This window comes from Monodelphis domestica, chromosome 8 (assembly GCF_027887165.1).
Source record: "Monodelphis domestica isolate mMonDom1 chromosome 8, mMonDom1.pri, whole genome shotgun sequence".
Taxonomy (NCBI): domain Eukaryota; kingdom Metazoa; phylum Chordata; class Mammalia; order Didelphimorphia; family Didelphidae; genus Monodelphis; species Monodelphis domestica.
In genome coordinates this window covers 32,188,152-32,206,715 of record NC_077234.1, presented here as the reverse complement: position 1 = coordinate 32,206,715, position 18,564 = coordinate 32,188,152, and the positions used below count along the sequence as shown (strand labels likewise).

The 18,564-nt window shown below is 46.9% G+C and overlaps 2 protein-coding genes across 4 annotated transcripts in view; one reads left to right on the top strand and one right to left on the bottom strand.

The window, feature by feature from the left end:
* The window catches only part of PHC3 (polyhomeotic homolog 3), a 63,607-nt gene extending 52,634 nt beyond the window's left edge, over positions 1–10,973 (top strand). Inside the window, exons 15-16 of one of the 3 annotated variants that reach the window (XM_007502237.2) lie at positions 1,928–2,089; positions 2,228–10,973. In XM_007502237.2, coding sequence (XP_007502299.1) covers positions 1,928–2,082 — 155 coding nt within the window. In that variant the 3' untranslated portion in view covers positions 2,083–2,089; positions 2,228–10,973. Of the gene's footprint in view, positions 1–1,927 lie in introns of all 3 variants that reach the window. The other 2 variants (XR_008913904.1, XM_003341874.3) reach the window with 2 other exon arrangements.
* On the bottom strand, positions 10,425–17,500 carry GPR160 (G protein-coupled receptor 160). The gene is made up of 2 exons (XM_056807091.1): positions 17,275–17,500; positions 10,425–14,833 (listed from the first exon to the last, which is right to left on the bottom strand). The coding sequence occupies exon 2, from the start codon at positions 14,801–14,803 to the stop codon at positions 13,790–13,792; it is 1,014 nt and encodes a 337-aa protein (XP_056663069.1). The 5' UTR covers positions 14,804–14,833; positions 17,275–17,500; the 3' UTR covers positions 10,425–13,789.
* Positions 17,501–18,564: the final 1,064 nt, after the last annotated feature.

Below are 18,564 nucleotides of genomic sequence, written 5' to 3'. Positions count from 1 at the left end.
CAGTGAATATAGTGGATGGTGATACCCGAGCTGTACTAATACCATTTGTTTGTAGAAGGACTTGTGAAATTCATTTTTTTCCTAATGAGTTCTAGATGCAAATTATCTTAATCCTAAAAAAAATCCCTTTCTGTTGTCTCTGGTTTATCCTACGTTAATATAGCTACAATTCCTATTTTGTGGTTAGAATAAGAGAGTTGTAGCCTAACTACTGCAGCCTCAATGTCTCCTTGAAATCATGCTGTATCCCAGAATCAGCTTTCCTTGACTTTCCCCTTTTTATTATTTCGAGAATGTATTTACTCTTCACTTGGAAGAACATGTTTTCCCTCAGGTTACTGTTTGACACAGAGGAGCCCTAACATGTAATCAGGTGCTTCTTATCATGGAGGTTCCACGTTTCTCTTCCCAAATGTAGCTCTTTGCATCTTAGTTCCCTTTCTCTGCTCCTGTTGCTGAAAAAAAGATGAGCCCTACTTATCTTTCTCTCTTCTTTTCTTTCCTGTGCTCTTATAAATAAGACTGAAGAGAGAAGAATGTTATGGCATTCTTCCCCCCCCTCCCAAAGGATAAGTCACAAGTAGATGCAAGATTAGTCACTTTCTCTCTGCCCAGTTTTGTTGAGAGCTACATCTGGGAACAGAAAGGGGACTTCTCCAGGGTGAGTAATCCCATTTTAACACTATAGTTTCTCAATATGAGGAATTGGGAAAATCAACAAAATATTTGTGAAGCATACTAAAGGGTCAAGTGAGAAAAGATTGAGAAATTATTGAAACAAAGATTTATAAGGGGAGGGGAAACATTTCAACTAGAAAATGAAATTAAAAACCATAAAGGAATGGTAACTTGATAAACACAAGGGAAGCACATTCTAATAACTGGCCAGAATTTATGGTCTCAGTAAGAGTTAAAACATCCATCTATTAAGGCAGTTGTGTGGGAGGAAAAGCTTATGTTTTCCTATCTCTGATGCCAAGATTAAGTATAACAGCTTCACTTAGCTTTTTCTCCATGCAGCTTTCCTTGTAAGGGGGGCTAGAATTTAAGAGCAGTTAAGTACACAGTTAGTTCATATCTTCAACCCTAATAGCACAATTAATGATGGTAGAATTTCATAATTGCCCTGCCGTGTGGAATGCAATGATCCTGGGGGTTTATCAAGGCTAGGAGGACTTTGTGTCTAAATACCAGGAATTAATTATTTGGTTAAAACTTGCTGCATATGAGAGATTCTAGAAGTGACTATGACTGTTCAGTCTGAATCAGGGTCATCCAGCAGTTACTGCTGATGCTTAGACTGATCACCAAATTTGTAAACTAAACTCTGGGACCAGCTGTCCCAGCTGCTTTGAAGGGCTGTGTGCATGTCAAATGATGCCAGTAGTTAGGTAGGCCCTTACTGGTCTGGAGGAAAAGATGAAATCTGTAGCCGTAATTACTGTCACTGGGCATGTGGCAAGCTAAGGGATAATGACCAGAAAACTCTGGCTTTGGAAGGAAGTGGTGAGAGATGTGTTGGTATTTTAGTTTTCTCTTCCTACGGGAAAGGGCCATTATCCAAAATAAGTTCATTCATTATGACTAACATCTTGTGGAATGCTTTAGGAAGATGCAGAGTACTAAAAGTCAATGTTCTACCCTGCTTGCTTTCTGCCTTGCTTCTGAACTCCAGTAACTGAGCTGTTAAGCTAACAGAATTATGCTGTATTGTAGAACGAGGCTGACGTGCACCGAGTTTAAAAGTTATTTTAAGCACCTGGAATTTAAATGAATTCTCCAGGAGTGCTGTATGTAGATTTCATTAGTTTTCCAGCAGTTACCTACGGAAGGGAACCTAGCAAGATTGAAATCTTTGTTAAAGAGTGAAATGTTACATCTGATCCACTTAATACTTCTAACGTGATGCTTCTGCTCTTAATTACAGGTTGTCAAGACATTGCAGATGAATTCAGAGCACAGGAGATTGATGGACAAGCACTTCTCTTATTAAAAGAGGACCACCTTATGAGTGCAATGAATATCAAATTGGGCCCTGCCTTGAAAATCTGTGCACGGATCAATTCACTGAAAGAATCCTAATAGGAATGTGAGGTTTTTGAGATGATAGTTTTACTTTTCTCAGATTTATAGTCATAAGCTAATTTGCTTAGCAGGTTACTGTTACTGCAGTGTTTGGCAAAGCTGATTAAAATCCCTTTCTCAGCATTCATACCCTTTCCTCCAGGTACAGGAACCCACCAAAGCTTCCAATAAGGCAACATTCCTGAAAAAACCTTATAGCTTGCTGAAGTGCAGATCCCACTGAGAATGGAGCAAAGAAAAGGAGTCCACACAGACACTCTTCTACAGTATAGAATATGTTGGGGAAGACACATGGATGTTTGTCATTAGAATGAATCCTTTTAAAGTAATATCATGATTGAAGTAAGTCCTCTTCAAATTTCCTTCCTACTTGCTTCTCTTGTACCTGACTTGGAAGCTTTGCCTCAAAGGAAAGTTTCCGTTTACAGAAGAACTTGACTACAGAGACAATAGAAGTATTAAAAAATGGTGTAATAGAACATTCATTCTGAGTTTTCCAGACTTGCTGAACATGTCTTTGAGAAGGACATTTTATTTTCCAGAGGATTATTGTCTAACAGGGATAGAACATTGTAATGGAAGTCAGGAGACTTGATTTCTCTTCTTGACTCCACCACTGACATACTCTGAATGAGAAGAGTCATTTCTCCCTAGTGTTATCTAAACAAAATGAAGCTAAGATACTTGCCCTCAACTAAAGAGATGCTTTGAAAGCACAGGAGAGATAGCATGTAGAATGTGCTTTAAATTGCTCAGAAAAAAAGAAAGCCACCAACTTCAAGACAATTATATTAGTTAAATAATAGAAAAACTGTATAGAATTTTTTTACATTTTATGCATAGTAGAAAATGGAAGTTTCCCATTCTGTTCTGTAAAAAATAGAGCTGTTGATACCCCATTGGAACAACACCTCACACCTAGAGAACCCTGGGCTTTAGGCATTTCTCTGTGCCCTGATGAAGGTGTAACATTCTTAAGCTTTATGAACTGGTGCACAAGCTCTGCCAGGCAGGCAGGCAGGGACCAGTGTGGCTGAGGGTTCTCATTGCTTTGGGGATGTTTTTAGCAGAGCACCCTGTTGGTCCTGGGAAGAATGGAACTTAAGCCTTCTTTAGTAGTTGACCAAATATTTGCCAGGTACCAGATAGTAGCCTGTATGTCCCCAGCTTTTCATTGGAGTGCAATGAACTACTCTTGAGTGCCACAGGAATAAAATGTATTTTAAAAATTCACATGTCCCCAGATTTAGAAAGTTAGGATGCTACAGCGTTACAGACAGTAATGCAAATTCAGTTTTATAATAACAAATAGCTAGAATTTATAGGAAATAAGGGATGGACACACACACAGACACATGCACCTCTTTCTGAGCATCACAAAAATTTTAAAATAATGGAAGATTTTAAAATTTTGATCATCTGATTTTCAGGGGAAAAGTACCATTGGTTGATTTTCTTATTCTCCCTCATTGTAAGGAAACAGACAGCCCATCCCCATTGCCTATGACTAATCATATGGCTCATTTGAAGGAGCACATGCAGGTATCCAGCATATTTTAGTGGACTAGAGAGAATGAATCCATAGGTTTCAGTTGGTTCCATTGCTCTTTTCAGAAAGATTACTTTAAACTAGCATAAGACTAAAGATATCACAGATATTTATCTTTTGGCTTTATGTACCTTAGAGAAGGTTATTTTTATACAAAAATACAGAAGATAATTTTTTAAGTCTTTTAGACATTCTTGTTCAAATGAATGATTTGTTGATTCTTTTATGTTGTCACGTTTTAGAAAAAAATTCTTACTGATAGTTATCTTTATCTAAGGATAGAAGGGCTTGCCTTCTAGGCTTACAGTAGTTTATAATAGATGGACACACCTGTTTTGTCTTATCAAACCTTTAGTTAGTGAACATTTGAAGGGAAACACTTAGATAATCTCATTTATGCTTAGTGGTAGGAGCAGAAACCCAAAAATCTGGAGTCTGTAGAAAGTTGTATATTTGGCTTTGAAGTGCTGCTCCATTCCCCTTCCCTCACTCCCTCCCCATCCAGTAGATTACCTGAGTGCATAGAAGAGTGGGGAGAAGTGAAGCAGGTGTGATAGGGGTCAGAAAAAACCCGACTCAAACACTAAAAGGAGGCTGACTACTTCTACCATAGCTTATTGTCCTCTGTTCCTGTTTGAGATGGTTTAGGCATCAGCTGGATGGTCTTTAGCCTTGGAACAGTGAAAGATGGCTCTTGGAGGACACATTGCTGATCCATGTTGAAATTACAGGGGAGTTGAAGATGTCTAGTGGCTTTGATAATTCTACAGTGTTTTCTTCAGTAACCATCAACAAGTGTTATCCAGAGGCCTCACTGAGCCCTTTGTTTCAGGTATACTGGAGCATAAAAAACCCATTACCTACTTAACTCCTTACAGATTTCCCTTTTCTCACAAAACAAAACCAAAAACTTCAACATAAAACCACATGCCTTTTAAAACAAATTTCATTGAGAATTGACTCATTTGCTTTCAACAAATACTTTCTTCCTGAATGATTTAGCCATTTTAACTTCCATAGCTTCAGATCTACATCATATATAGAAAACACAAAAGATATTTTTGCCTTCTTTCATCTCATTAAATGATTGTAGCAATCTAATTTTGAATTGGTTCTGTAGATAAGTAATTTTCTACTATCTCAGAGTACTACCTGTCTCTGGATTTTTAATGGTACAGGTGGGTTCCTCAAGGACAAATATTTCTTTCAATTCCTTGCACTCACCTCTCCCCTAAAAAGTAATGTGAACTTTTGCTTAATTTACAGCTAGGAATTGTTCTTAAGGAAGAAGAAATAATTTGTTTAAATACTGGTTTCCTCTATAAAATGAATTAAATTTCCATTTAAGATGTGTCTATGCAGGTGTGTAGGACAGCACAAGGTGGAAAGGTTTTTTGGCCACCAACCTGCCACCATGGGATGGTGCTTGCCCTCAGGCATGGCTGATACTGGGGGCAGAGGAGTTAGTGATGTTCACATCACAAAGAACAAGGGGACACGTATCAGGTCTCTGCACTGTGCAGTGCTTGTGTCCCACCTGCCTCAAATGCAAAGGGTGTTGTTCCCGAGTTTATTTTCAGCTTCTCCTGGAGACTGAAACAGTAGCGCAGCTTGGAAAGGGTTGTGGCAAGGACGCACTTGAATGGTTTTTGATACATCGATTCTCTGACATCATCATTGCCTCCTATTCCACAGGTACAGTGTCCTAGTGCTGTACTCTTTTGCATGTGGTCAAATATAGTAAAAATCTAATAGTGCCAAAGGGAAAAGTATGGGGGAAGAACTGATCAGATGCCTGCCTTGCCACAGACCAGCTCAGGACTGCCCCAGTGTAGAAAGCTGGCCACATCTTCCGAGAATGTCAGGCAGCTCCTGACATGACAAGATGGATGGACTCGTCACTCTCTGCTGCTTAAGAGGGAGGGGCCAGAGACGTAAGCCCTAGGCGGGCTCTTTTCACGGAAGGGTTGTTAAATGGGGAGAAGAAAGCCCACCTGTCAGTGAGCTCCTGGAAAGGGCTGGCAGCTTCTCACTCACATTTCACATTCCGGAATTTTATTTCTTACAAAACACCCCTAAAGAAATGATTTTGTAAAAGGAACTTGAGACTGTCGGATGTGACAGGAAGCCCCCAGTGAACTCTGGGCAAAGGGTAGACATTTCCACTTAAGCAAACTGCTCCCTCTTGTTTCTTATACACCCTTTATGTACTTGGGTCCTAGAGAAAGTTAGGGGCAAAACCCCTTTAGATTAGAAAACTAGAGTACAACACCCAGAATGCTAGACTTAATGTTGGATGGGGTCCCAGAGCCCTCCTGGACACTCGTCCTCCCTCTTCTCCATCACTGGTGAGGACCCTCGAAGTGTGTCGGGGATGCAGCCTCCATTAGGCACCTCTATCACTGTGGTCCAAGCCTCTGCACACTTAGGCTGGTTTCTGAGCAACATCTACACCTGCCCTCCAAGGGACCCAGTCACTTCCAGGTCTCAGTGTAGCTTGAGTCAGAACTGAATGAAGGCAAAGGGAAGATTTCTAATTTAATTTTACTAAGAGTCATTGACCGAACATTTATTGGGGGAAATGACTGATTTTGCAGTAGAAGTGTTCTGAAATCCAGAGATTAATTTTTGCAATTTTGAATCTGCCAAAGCTTGAAAATTTAGTTTTAAGTGATCTCACACAAAGAGGCATTGTTTCAGGTTCTAGAATGAGATTTTTGATGCTGAGTTGTGACTGTATCTGTGAAGTAATAAGCTAAAATGACCCAAATGCTCCCAGTATTTTGATAAACAAATTCTCTTGATTTTTCAAAGAACTTACTCAATTTAGGAAATGCATAGTCAGACCTGCAACATTTAGTGATTTAAGTATTTGGTAAGTGCCTGCTTTTGAGTACCTCTTCATAAAGATATTTTTGGGATTTTTTTCTTAAATAACCCTTACCTTCCGTCTTGGAATCAATATTGTGTATTGGTTCCAAGGCAGAAGAGTGGTAAGGGCTAGGCAATGGGGGTCAAGTGACTTGCCCAGGGTCACACAGCTGGGAAGTGTCTGAGTCCAGATTTGAACCCAGGACCTCCTGTCTTTAGGCCTGGCTCTCAATCTGCTGAGCTACCCAGCTGCCCCCTAAAGATGGTTTTTTTTTTAATTGGTAAAGACATAGTATTTAGGCCTTTAGAGTTTAACCAGACTGCTAAGAGAGGCCCAGTCTATAAGAAAAGTCTTTCATTCCATTTGATTCCACCCCCCAGGGAATAGGATTCTTGTTGCTAAAATTAGCTCTGTTTTCTTCCCAGGGAGCAGCTGCCCATATGAGTTGCAGTTTTGAGGCACTTTGCAGTAAAACTGGTCTTAGTTGTACTATTTTGTGTTTAAAAAGTTTTTCATTATGGTTCTTGTGTGGTTTTCAGTAAGTGTCATCTTACACTGGAGAAACAGATTTGTGAATTCTTGTTTTGTCTTTTCTGAGCTTTTGAGAAATACACATCCTTCCACTCCTTAATGCAAATTTTGTGCAAATCAGTGGAGGCAGTTAAACATTACAAAATCTCACAAATCTCTACTTGCAGGTGAAGGTTGATTTTGCAAAATTAATGTGTTTAATTGCCTCCACTGATTATTCCTTAAACATGTTCTAGAAGACATTTAATAGGAGTGGGAGGCAGGAGGAGCCATGAAAAAAATGGAGACATCAAAAAGGGATTTTGCTTCAGAATAATACTTTCCCTTACTAACATCTTGGCTTTTTTGGAATACCTTTTAAAAAAGGTATAGCTGTTATTTTTCCAGAGAAAAGTATGCTGTTTGTATAAATCAAGCTTTAAGTGGCTGTGCTGGGGAGTTTAAAATGTTAAAAAGCAGCAGACTAGAAACATTTAAGTTTTAAAAATAAAGGTAAAATGAGTTTAACTGCATAGCATTATATGGATACCATATAAACTATGTTGCTTCTAAATATGTGTATATACACACACAGACACTCATAAAAATGCAGTTTAGTGAGGTTCATAATGATCTCCTGTTTAAGATGATTTATAAGATATATATAGTTAAAATGGCTTATTGGCTCAAAAACTGCTTTATACATATTGAATCCATAGATTTTTATCAGATTTTTAAATCAAATGAAATTAAAAATATCATGGCTTTTACTAAAATGTGTCAAATTTACTCCAGTTTTCATGTTTGCATCTGGAAGAAGAATGTTGCAGTTTAAGTGTAGTGTCCACTTGTTTTAATTGTTGATCAACATTTTTAAAAAATGATCTTTTCCCTTTTTTAAAAAAATATTTTTAGGCATTCTAAATTGTAGCCAAATAATTTCCTTAAATCTGTTCATGCTGGTAACATTAATGAATAGAGATCTTTTTAGACTGGGTATGGGTCTTTACAGTGGCATATTTTGTAAATCCTGTTATCAACGTTTTTTAATGGTTGGTAGGTAGGTGGGAGGGTTTTTCTGGTATCCATATTTTGTATCAGACATGACTTACACTCCAAAGTTGTTATTCTCCATGCTAACAAAGATTCACCCAAACATTTACAGACAAGTTCCTGAGGTCATTTTCTCAAATGCCATATGTACTTTGAGCTGAATAATGCAGACATTGCCACAAATATGTTATCATGGCAGCTGATAATTTATACTTGCTCAGAGGGTTCAAGGAGTATAAGAAGTCTGTGGTTGCCAGATAGCCTTGAAGTTAGAGAAGTTTAAGAACTGTGTGGAGATGAAAAGGAAAGACAATGGCATGTTCTCAGTTGGGTGATATTTAGCTTCTTTTCTGTTGCTGTTTCTGACCTTTCATCTGCCAGATGAATTTTGTTAAGTCTTGTGCTGGTAACACTTTTTCTGAATTCTTTTTTTCCTGTTTCCACTCCATTATTGTTGTTTCTTTTTGGCCTTTTTCTTCCATGAGTTGGTATTTTCAGGCTTTATTGTGGTCTCAGTTTTGGTGAGTCTTTCCATTATTTCTGCCGGAGGTTTTTTGTTTGGGGCATCATGTGATTCAAATCTCCCACATGGTATTGGGTCCTTCTACTAATTTTCTTGCCAATTTTAACTCCTGCATTAAATATTTAAATGTGTCAATGATCGATTTGAGCATATAGGGATATTTTTAAGTTGTTTGCTTCTGTACATACATTTCTTCCATTTCATCATTATCTTTTTGATGTGCTTTAATTTTGAGATTCTCTAAAGTTTTTCTTTTGAATTTATACTGAGGGGTGTTGTGAGAAGCCTTGACTTCCTGCAACCTTTTGCTCTGCCATCTTCCTGGCCATCTCTATCCTAAAAAGTATTAAGCAGCAATGCAAGTATATTTGTTTGTTGTATCTTAGTTGCAGTTTCCCTGTATGTATTTAGCATCTCAAAATAGTCTTGTGGACTCCCCATAAGAGGGAAACTATGGAAACTGCTTTACTGAGCATGTGATGGGCATTCCCAAGGATCCAGCAGAGGGAGGTTGTCTGCACCTGCATAAGGAGAAAATTAAAAGAAGTGATGCCAGGAGGGAAACTTGGGGCACTCTGACCACCAGGTAGGCATTCTCCAGGGGTCAGTGTGTGGCTGGTAGATAGGACTGAACTCATTTTGAGGTCACTATTAGAGTATTTGACCATTCTCAAGTGTTATAACAGTCTATATGAGGTGACAGAACCAAGGGGCTTGAGTTAGAGAAATAGAATTTAACGAAAAGATTCCGTACTTAGGCAGAATTATCATTTTGGCATGAAAGCTTTTTATCACTTGTAATTTTAAAAATAATTAAGTGTGCTTCATTCTTGGTATCGACACAAGTAACTTTAACAAACCTAAAAAAGAATCTCAAAGGCTTTTGACAGGTTGTTTTATTGTATTTGAGTCAAGATATAAAATATGAAATGGATGAAGCTGTATTGGAACATTGAAAGTTGTTTTAAAATACCTGATTTTTTCCCCCCATTATCCCATAAAGGTCCCTTCAGGAAAACAGGAGTGTCAGCTACCAAAATTGGCTTGACAAACTCCAGGGCTTCTCATTCTCTCTGGTCCACCTCTCTCTCTGGAGAAGGCTAAATCTATCAACATTTGTATTAGACTAAAATGTAAACTAAATTTATTTAAAGTAGAAGAAATAAGCCTAAGTTTAATGGGGGAGCCTTTTGCTTTTTAACCCTTACTTGGTGTGAATAAGAAATTATCTTTAAAAGCTTCGATTTATATATACATTTATGGATTGTTTTGGTATAATATTTTATACTAAATGGTGCATCACAACATACTGAATGAGATAATTTGGGGCTTTTTGGAAGTCTGCTGAGTTACAATGACCCTGCATAGGGTTTTTAAATGTCCAATTTGCAGCATATATGAATCAAGGTTAGATTAGATTTTCAACTTGCACAAATGCTTGATCCATTTTCTTAAAAGCAAAAAAATTAAAAATTATCCTCTTTTGTAAAGTGAAGTTTGTTATCATGGCATTCGATGTAAAGGGAGGAAACACAGATGGTAGTGCCAAACGTTTTGAGCTTCAAACAGTATATTGCCTCATTCGACACATTTTACAACTCCATTTAAAGCTATTATCGTGGAAGTTTCAAGCACATTCTGAGCTATTGTCCCTCCCCTTGTTTTAAAACAGGATACTTAATAGTATAAAAGCCTCATAGTAGGCTACGTGATCCACCAAGGATGAGCAAAGCATCATGAGGTGTAAAATTATCTATTAAAACAAGACATTTTAATATATTTGCAAAAAAGCAAATGTTAAAATTATATGTAGATGTATTCTTTACCATGTATTGTATTGGAATATTCTTTACCAGGAAATGAAATAGATTTAGCATTGCATAGGATAATTAGATTAGTGTCTATAGCTCAACTTTTACAATGTATAACCTGAAAATGAAGTTAAAATAATTTTACAGTATCAGAGCACACCGTGATCTATGTAAAGCAGATTATGTCCATTTGATGTATTTTTTTAAAGAAAAGGAGAAAAGCACTTTCATATTAACAAGTAGCATGTGAATGAACTTTAGAGTTTCATATTTGTTGTGGATTGTAGCAAAAGTGAAGTAAAAATTTAGCATTCATATGTCTGTTGGTGGCAACACAACTATTGAATTGAAGCACCTTATACTCTGCTGCTTAAACTTGCTTGTAATTGCACCTTTTGGTACCTGCACATTTTCATATAGAACATTATTGTAACATTTTTCCTCACGTGGGTTTGGGTAGAGATTTAGTGGGCCTACAAAATCATTTATTTATATTGTTTATATTACAATAATATATTATAGACGAGTTGTAAGTTCATTGCTTCAGAAATAAACGCTTCTTTCCATTTGGCTAGTGTGTCAGATTTCTTGTATTTATCCATGATGGGGAGATTCCTTTTGTCTTTACAAAGAACCACACACAAGTAAAAAATAAAAAAGTAAAAACCACACACAAGGTTGACCTCACCTATTGTCCACTGGTCCGTTCCATAGTGTGACTGCTTAAGGCCCAACAAGGAAATAAAGACAAAAAGGGGCTGGGGCGGGGAGGGTGACTCAGCACTACTCTGAAATACAGTTATCTTGGGCTGCCCGGGCTCTTTCCTGAGGCTTTCCGTGTGCGGTTTAACGCAGCAGGAACCAGCGGCACAAGGACAGTTACTGTGTTTGCCGCCCTGGGCCCGGAGCCTTAGCGTGATGCTCCAGGCCTTCCACTCCCTCCCACGATGCCCGGCCCGGCACCTCTGCTCCCAACTGTATTGGTAAATGCCCGACCGTCGTGGGCTACAAAGGATGTACTGGGGCCTGGGGCCTGGGGGCCAGGACCATGCCATCCTGGGAGGAAGGGAGGCTGGTCCTTTGGTGGCACCGTATCGCAGTGCTGGGCTTCCAGGGTTTCACGTGATACGGGCCCCCGTGAAACAATTCAAATAGCTTCTCGGTGCGTGTTACTAGATGAAGATTCATTCCGGCTGGTCCCCAAACTGGCCTTTCCTCCTCTCCCCCTCACAGATTTCAGACCAAGCTGTTGCATCCCACAGTCTCCCCTGGCTTCTCCCGCCTCCCAGCACTGTGTCCCCCCCCCCACCCCGGAGGGCAGGGATGGGGCCTTCGGTGCCCTGTTGCTTTTGTCCCAAGGACTGCCCTGCAGGGGGGGGGGGGTGCAGCTTCTGCTTTCCCCCGAATGTTCTCCTTTGTCTCCAGGAGACCAGATCAGCAGCCATGGAGAGCCGGACCCAGGGAGGCTGCCTTCTGCCCTCCTTCCCGCCCTGTCTTCAGAGCGGGAGAGAAGCCACCGGGTGGTGGCACAACAGTCTGTACTTCTGCCTGGAATGGTATTTCATGTTTTCCCAGTTCAGTATTATTTTATCACAATAGGAACTTTTCCATGTAGTAATATATGTAGCAAAATGTAAGGAAATGAGAAATTAGATTAGCTGTGAAAAATGCTCTCTGGAGACGTTTCCTATCTCAAGAAATTCCTCTGTAATCGAGCAAGACACACCCTTAAACTGGGAGACTTTTTGAAGTTAAAATGATGTCGGTGTTTCTCTCAAATCCTATCCTTTTTAAAAACAGGAACTCTGTCTGTGTGCCTTTGGATCTGTAAGGTAATTGGCATTACATCCAAGGAAGGTGAGACCGGAACCCTGAACTGAGGCCTTTTTCTAAAACCCATCCCTTCTGTGTTGTTGTCAGTGTTGTGTATTAGTTCTAAAGCAGGAAAGTGCTAAGAGCTAGAAAATGGGAGTCGTTAAGCCCAAGGTCATCCAGCTGGTACATGTCTGAGGCCACATTTGAACCCAGGACCTCCAGACTTTAGGCCAGGCTCTTTAGTCCCTGAGTCACCTAGCTGCCCCCTGTGTGAAAGGGAATTCTTTGTTCTCTTTGCCTATTTTTAAGTTAATCAACAATAAACTTTAAACACCCCTACTTAACACTAAGTCAGTCAGTTTGCAAATCGCTTACTAAAATGGGTGACAACTCCAGAAACTTGTGAATCCTTTGGTAAGAGTTTACACCCTCAGAGGATGAGAGGTGGATCCCACAGACACTGCCACCGCCCGCCCCCACCCCCACCCCGGCAGTGCTAAGCCGTTTGGAAGCTCTGATTGGTCCCTGTGAAGAGAGGAAGGGACAGGAAGGGATGTGGGAAAAGGACTATAAAAGGTCCTGAACTTCCTGTCCAGGGGGTCTTCGACTTGAATCTTCAGTGTGGAGCTTCGGCTGGCGACTTGCCTGTTGGAGGTGGCTTTGGACTAGGACCTTGGCTCCGGGGCTGCTTCTAAGAGGGCGGCTCCTGGGTCTTCTCCTTTGGACTTTGTCTTGGGGCCCGGAGGAGGCCCTCTGGCTGCGTGTGAAGGCTGGACATTTCTGCCGCTCTCCCCTTACGTTTCTCTCCTTGCACTCTTTCCACCCGTGTAAATAAAAGCTTTAAAAGTCCGTTTAAACGTCAGCTGTATCCTTTTTAATCGGCGACCACAGACTTTGGAAGCCTCGTTTTTCAGTCAAACCCCTACGTTGTAATCTCTGCGCCCGTAATTTAGCCCGGGCTTCTTAGGGACACGGACGGACGAGTGAAACGTCTTCAGCGTTCAGGTACACGGCTAGTACGTCAGAGCAGCGTCTTGAACCGGAGTCTCCCTGACTTTGAAGTTGGCCACGCGGCCCCTCAAAATACGGCTTGTGTTTTACTACTACCGATAACGGTCGTGGCCCCCCACCTCCCCACCACCATACGAAGACATGATTTTAAAATTCTTTTTAAAAACGTTTAACGCAGACCGTATACCTGCCAAGTGGTGGCCGGATCTCTCGTCGACGGACAGACGGACGTGGGTCGGGGTAGCATGGGCGTCGGCCGGTCAGTCTGACCCAACGACTTCCGCTTTTGAACTCGGCGACGCATGCCTCTGAAGTACAAAACCGGACTAAGACGGAGGCGGCGCGACCTTAAACACACTGAAGGGCTGTTTCTCGTCGGGGGGCCAAAATCTGCTGCCTTCCCAGGATGCCGCTCCCAGACTTCTGCTCGGGGGCCGTCCCCGGAAGCGGTTTCTAGCGCCTCCTCGGACGGTCGTCCCGGGCGTTCCTCGGGGCTCCTTTCACCAAGATGGTCGCCCAGCCGCGTGAGCCGGGCTTCCGTCGCCCAGCGCGGCCGCACGCTAACAGACGATCACGGCGGCGGCCTTTCCGGGCGGCTGCGGCCCATCGAGCGCCGGCGGGGCAAAGCAGAATTCCCAGCTGACGAAGGGGTCGGCGTGGCACGCGCTTTCCGCCCCCTTCGGCGCGGGACGCCGGCACCAGTAGGCGACGGCCACGAGGAAGCTGTTGACGAAGTAGAGCCAGGGGACGTTCACCTCCACGTAGGCCGGGATCCGCACGCGCAGGGCCAGCACGGCCGCCTGGAGGCCCACGAAGGGGAGCCATGTGCCCAGGAAGGCGATGAGCAGCCTGGCCAGGAGCCGCTTCCTCGCGCCGCCCGGCCCGGGCCCGTCGGGGGCCTGCGGGAAGTACAGGGCGGGCTCCTTCCCGAGGGACGTGAGGCGGACGTGCCGGACCAGCGCCAGGACCTCGGAGCCGCAGGCCCCCAGAGCCAGCAGTAGCGCGGCCAGCAGGAGCACGGAGAGCCAGCGGCTCTGGGCGCCGACGTAGAGCGGGCACTGCGGGGAGGGGAGGCCCCCCGGGCTCGGGCCCCCGTACACGGCCGGGTCGCCCAGCACGTAGGCCAGGACGGCGGCCCACAGCAAGAGGACCGACAGGAAGTAGAAGGCGTGCTGACACCAGGGCGACGCCTTGGACGTGGCAGCCACGTGCAGGTAGTGGTCGAGCCCGGCCAGAAGGAAAACGGGCCCGGGCAGGAGGCCGTACGTGAAGGACAGGACCTGAGGGAGCAGGCAGACGTGGTGTCTGGTGACCCTGGTGCCCCAGAGCGCAAAGTCCTGGAGGTGGGCGACGGCCGAGAGGCCGGCCAGGAGCAGCAGGTCGGCGCAGGCCACCGACACGCAGAAGCACTCCAGGAAGCGCGGGGGGGCGCCCTTCCTGCGCAGGAGCATCACGGCGACGTTCAGCAGCGCTTTGGCGAGGAGGAGCAGGAGGACGGCGCAGCTGGGATCCACGGCGGGCTGCCCGGCCTCTGCCTGGGGCGGGGAGGTGCGATTCGCGGCAGAGACGAGCATCCTGTGTCCTTCCGCGACGTGTCCGAGGGCCTGGCGGGACACAGAAAACAGGGCTGTTTCCCAGGCGGGGGGGGGGGGGGGGGGGGTCAGTCTGAGCTTCGGCCTCTGTGAGAAGTTTGATTGGGACATAGAGAAGCCCAGCATGCACGTGCCCAGCCCGCCTCGGAAAGGAGGGTCTCGGGACAGAGCGAGCCTCTACTGACCGGAAGGAGTGAGGGGAGCCCCGGGGAACGGAGGCCGAAGCAGGACAGCCTCCGGGGTAATGGGCCTCTCGCGGCCTTCAAGGCCCTTTCCGGCCTGCCTCTTGGGGGCTCATTACCCAGCGCTGCCCTTCCCACCCTCCACCTTCCAGCTGGCTGACTGGGTCGTCCCAGGCCGCCATCTTGAATGCGTTTGCTGACACCAACCTGCCCGCCCAGGCATCGTACTGGGCCCTGGAGCCCTGGAGAAAGCCCAGCCCAGGCCGGCCCACAAGCTCCGGCACGAACACGGGCGGGGGGGGGGGGGGGGGGCATTTCAGCCGGGCCCCAGAGGAAGCCGAGGCAGCAGGGAGCTTCTCGGTCGGTGGCCTCCTTCAGAGCGCAGCTCGGGACTCGCCCCTCGGCCCAGGCCTTTCCTGACCCCCCAATAACAGCCGTGCCCCATTGGGGAGCGGGAAAAGGCGAGCCCCCGGGGCCTGCGAGCTCCACAAGGTGGGAGGACGGCCTGGAGCCGCGAGACTGGTCGCCATGAGCTCGTTTTAGATGGGAGGAAACGGGGGCCCGGGGGCCACGGACGCCATGAACGAGAGCCGAGGAGGAGAGGGAGGGAGCGAGCAAGAGATCCAGCCAGGCCCGGCCTGGCGACACAAAGGAAGAAGGAGCCAGCCAAGGGCAGCGGGGCGGGCTGCCTCCCGGGCTCGGGAAGGAGGACGACTGGGGGTGGCCCTGGGCACGCACCCTCGCCTCAGAGGACGGGCTGCCTCCGGGGCCGAGGGAGGAAGAACTGGTTCCACCAGCTTGGAGGTGACCCTGCCAAAGAGTGCGGGCGCCCATGGGACGAGACCCCGTGACCACCGCCCGGCCCTCACACTCATTCGTGTGTCACACACACACACAGTCACCCGTGTGTCACACACACTCAGTCATCCATGTGTCACACACATAGTCATTCGTGTCACACACGCACACTCATTTGTGTGTCACACTCATGTACACACACATTCGTGTGTCACACATTGTCATTTGTGTCACACACTCATTTGTGTGTCACTCATGTACACATTTGTGTCACAGTCATCCGTGTCACACTCATGTACACACACATTCGTGTGTCAGTCATTCATGTGTCACTCATTTGTGTCACTCATGTACACACACTCATTTGTCACACATATACACACATCCATGTGTCACACACAGTCATTCATGTGTCACGCACACACACTCATTTGTGTCACACTCATGCACACACTCATTCGTGTCACATACACACAGTCATTCATGTGTCACACACACTCATTTGTGTCACACTCGTACACACATTCATGTGTCACATTCAGTCATCCGTGTCACACACTCACTCATTTGTGTTTCACACTCATGTGCATACACTCATTCGGGTCACACACTCATTTGTGTCACACTCATGTACACACATTCATGTGTCACATTCAGTCATCCGTGTGTCACACACTCACTCATTTGTGTCTCACACTCATGTGCACACACTCATTCGGGTCACACAGTCATTCATGTGTCACACTCATGTACACATTCATGTGTCACACATTCAGTCATCCATGTGTCACACACGCACTCATTTGTGTCACACTCGTGTACACACTCATTCGTGTCAAACAGTCATTCATGTGTCACACACACTCATTTGTGTGTCACACTCATGTACACACATTCATGTGTCACATTCAGTCATCCGTGTGTCACACACAGTCATTCATGTGTCACACACGCACACACACTCATTCGTGTCACATACTCACAGTCATTCATGTGTCACACATGCACACACACACAGAGCTGGGACGCCCAGGCCCCAAAGCCGGAGGTCCTGGGTTCCGGTGCAGCCTTAGACACTCCCCAACTCAGGGATGGCCACGTTGCGTAGCCCCCAGCCCAGACCACTCTGTTGCCTCGGCACCATCCCACAGCACTGATGCTAAGGCGGAAGCTAAGGATGACATTTTGGGGTTTTCTTTGAAAAAATGATCCTGAATGGACGGGCCTCTGCCCACCCCCACCCCCACCCCCACCCCTAGCACGCGGTCCGGCTGCCATCCTGATCCGCCGCTGTGGGACGGGGAGCCCCGAGACAAAGCTCTGGGGGCCGGAGCTCGTGGTGGGAGCCGGGGCCCCTCCCTCGCCCGCTCTGGCACGCGCCGAGCCCCCCCACAGAGAGCCTGGCACCCGGGCCGAACGCGGGGCGGGGGGGCTCGGCCTGTGTCCCTCCCCTCCCCCAGCCTCGGGCCTTACCCGCCTCCTCGGGCTGTTCCCCAGGCCAGATGGTCTCTAAGTGGATTACGTCCGTCTTGGGCTCCTTCCCATCCTGCACCCCAGGAGGCCGCCGGAGCCAGAGGTCTGCGGGGTCAGAAGATGGACAGCGTCAGCTCTGGGCTCTCCCCAAAGCCAGGCTCCTACTCGAGGGGCTCTGAAAGGCCGTCCTGCCCCTCTGGGGTCCGGGGGGACCCCGACGTGTGTGCCGATGGGCGCCCTCCCCCCCCCCCCCCCCCCCGCTATCGTTGTGCCCACGTTGGAGCAGCAGCTGTGGGCTTGGAAAGACCCGAGTTCAGGTCCTGCCTCTGAGATTCTGGGCAAGCGCAGGAGGCCGCCCCCAGGACCGCCCTGGGCCTGGGAGTGTGGAGCAGAGGAGACCCTTCCGGCCCTCCAAGAATCCCCCCCCCCCCCCGGCTGCCCGACCAAAAGGGTCCGGAGGCAGATTCCCAGCGGCCGGCCGCCCCGGCCCGGCCCCCTCCCTCCCCCCAAGCCGTGTGAGGGCCGGGCCTGACCCGTGTCTCTCGGCTTTACCCGGGAGGAAACCGAGGCACGAGGCGGTCAAGAAACCTGCCTTCGGCCGCCCCAGCGAGCAAACTTGGGCCGCAGCCACGGACTCCCCACGCACGTCCACGAGCCCCGAAGGGCCTGCCGTGTGCCGGGGAGCCGCAGCGCCTGCAAGGGGGGAAGGAAGCAGAAGGAGGGGATGGACACGGGAGGCCTGGACTCCTGGGCCAGTCTTGCGGCCCTTCTGCCTTGGACCCAACACCTGGGGCCCACTCGGGCCGAAGGAACGGGGCCAAGAAAAGAGCGAGGGGGGGCTGGAAGGGGCGTCGCCAGGGAAACGCAGGCTGGAGAGGAGAATGGGGGGGCAGGAGACACCCCCCCAGAGGAGGGGGAGGGGAGGGCTGCGGAGCAAAGCAGCAGGACAGGGACGTCCCTTCTCTTCTCCTCCCTGGATGTTGTCCCTGATGCCTGGGGAGGGGGAGCGGCAGGGCGGGTCCTTCGGGAGGAGCCGGGCTGGCCCAGGGCTCTCCTCACGGCAGTGCTCGCCACGTTGGAATTTCTCTTTAGGAAGATCTTCTCTTTGGGTGAAAGCAGAGCCCAGAGAAGCCCGGCAAACAGGCCGGCCGCACAAGCTGAGAGAAGGCCTGGCTGTCCCCAGGGATGGGAGGAAAACAAAGGATCTGGCAACGAGCTCTTCTGGAGAGGAGAAGAACCCCGAGAAGCCGGCTGCCCCGGGGTGCGGGCCCGGCCAGTCTTGGGGCCCTC

What these genes read in the sequence shown, in the direction of transcription:
- GPR160 (XM_056807091.1), bottom strand. Translation starts at nt 14,803, where the DNA reads ATGCTCGTCTCTGCCGCGAATCGCACCTCCCCGCCCCAGGCAGAGGCC.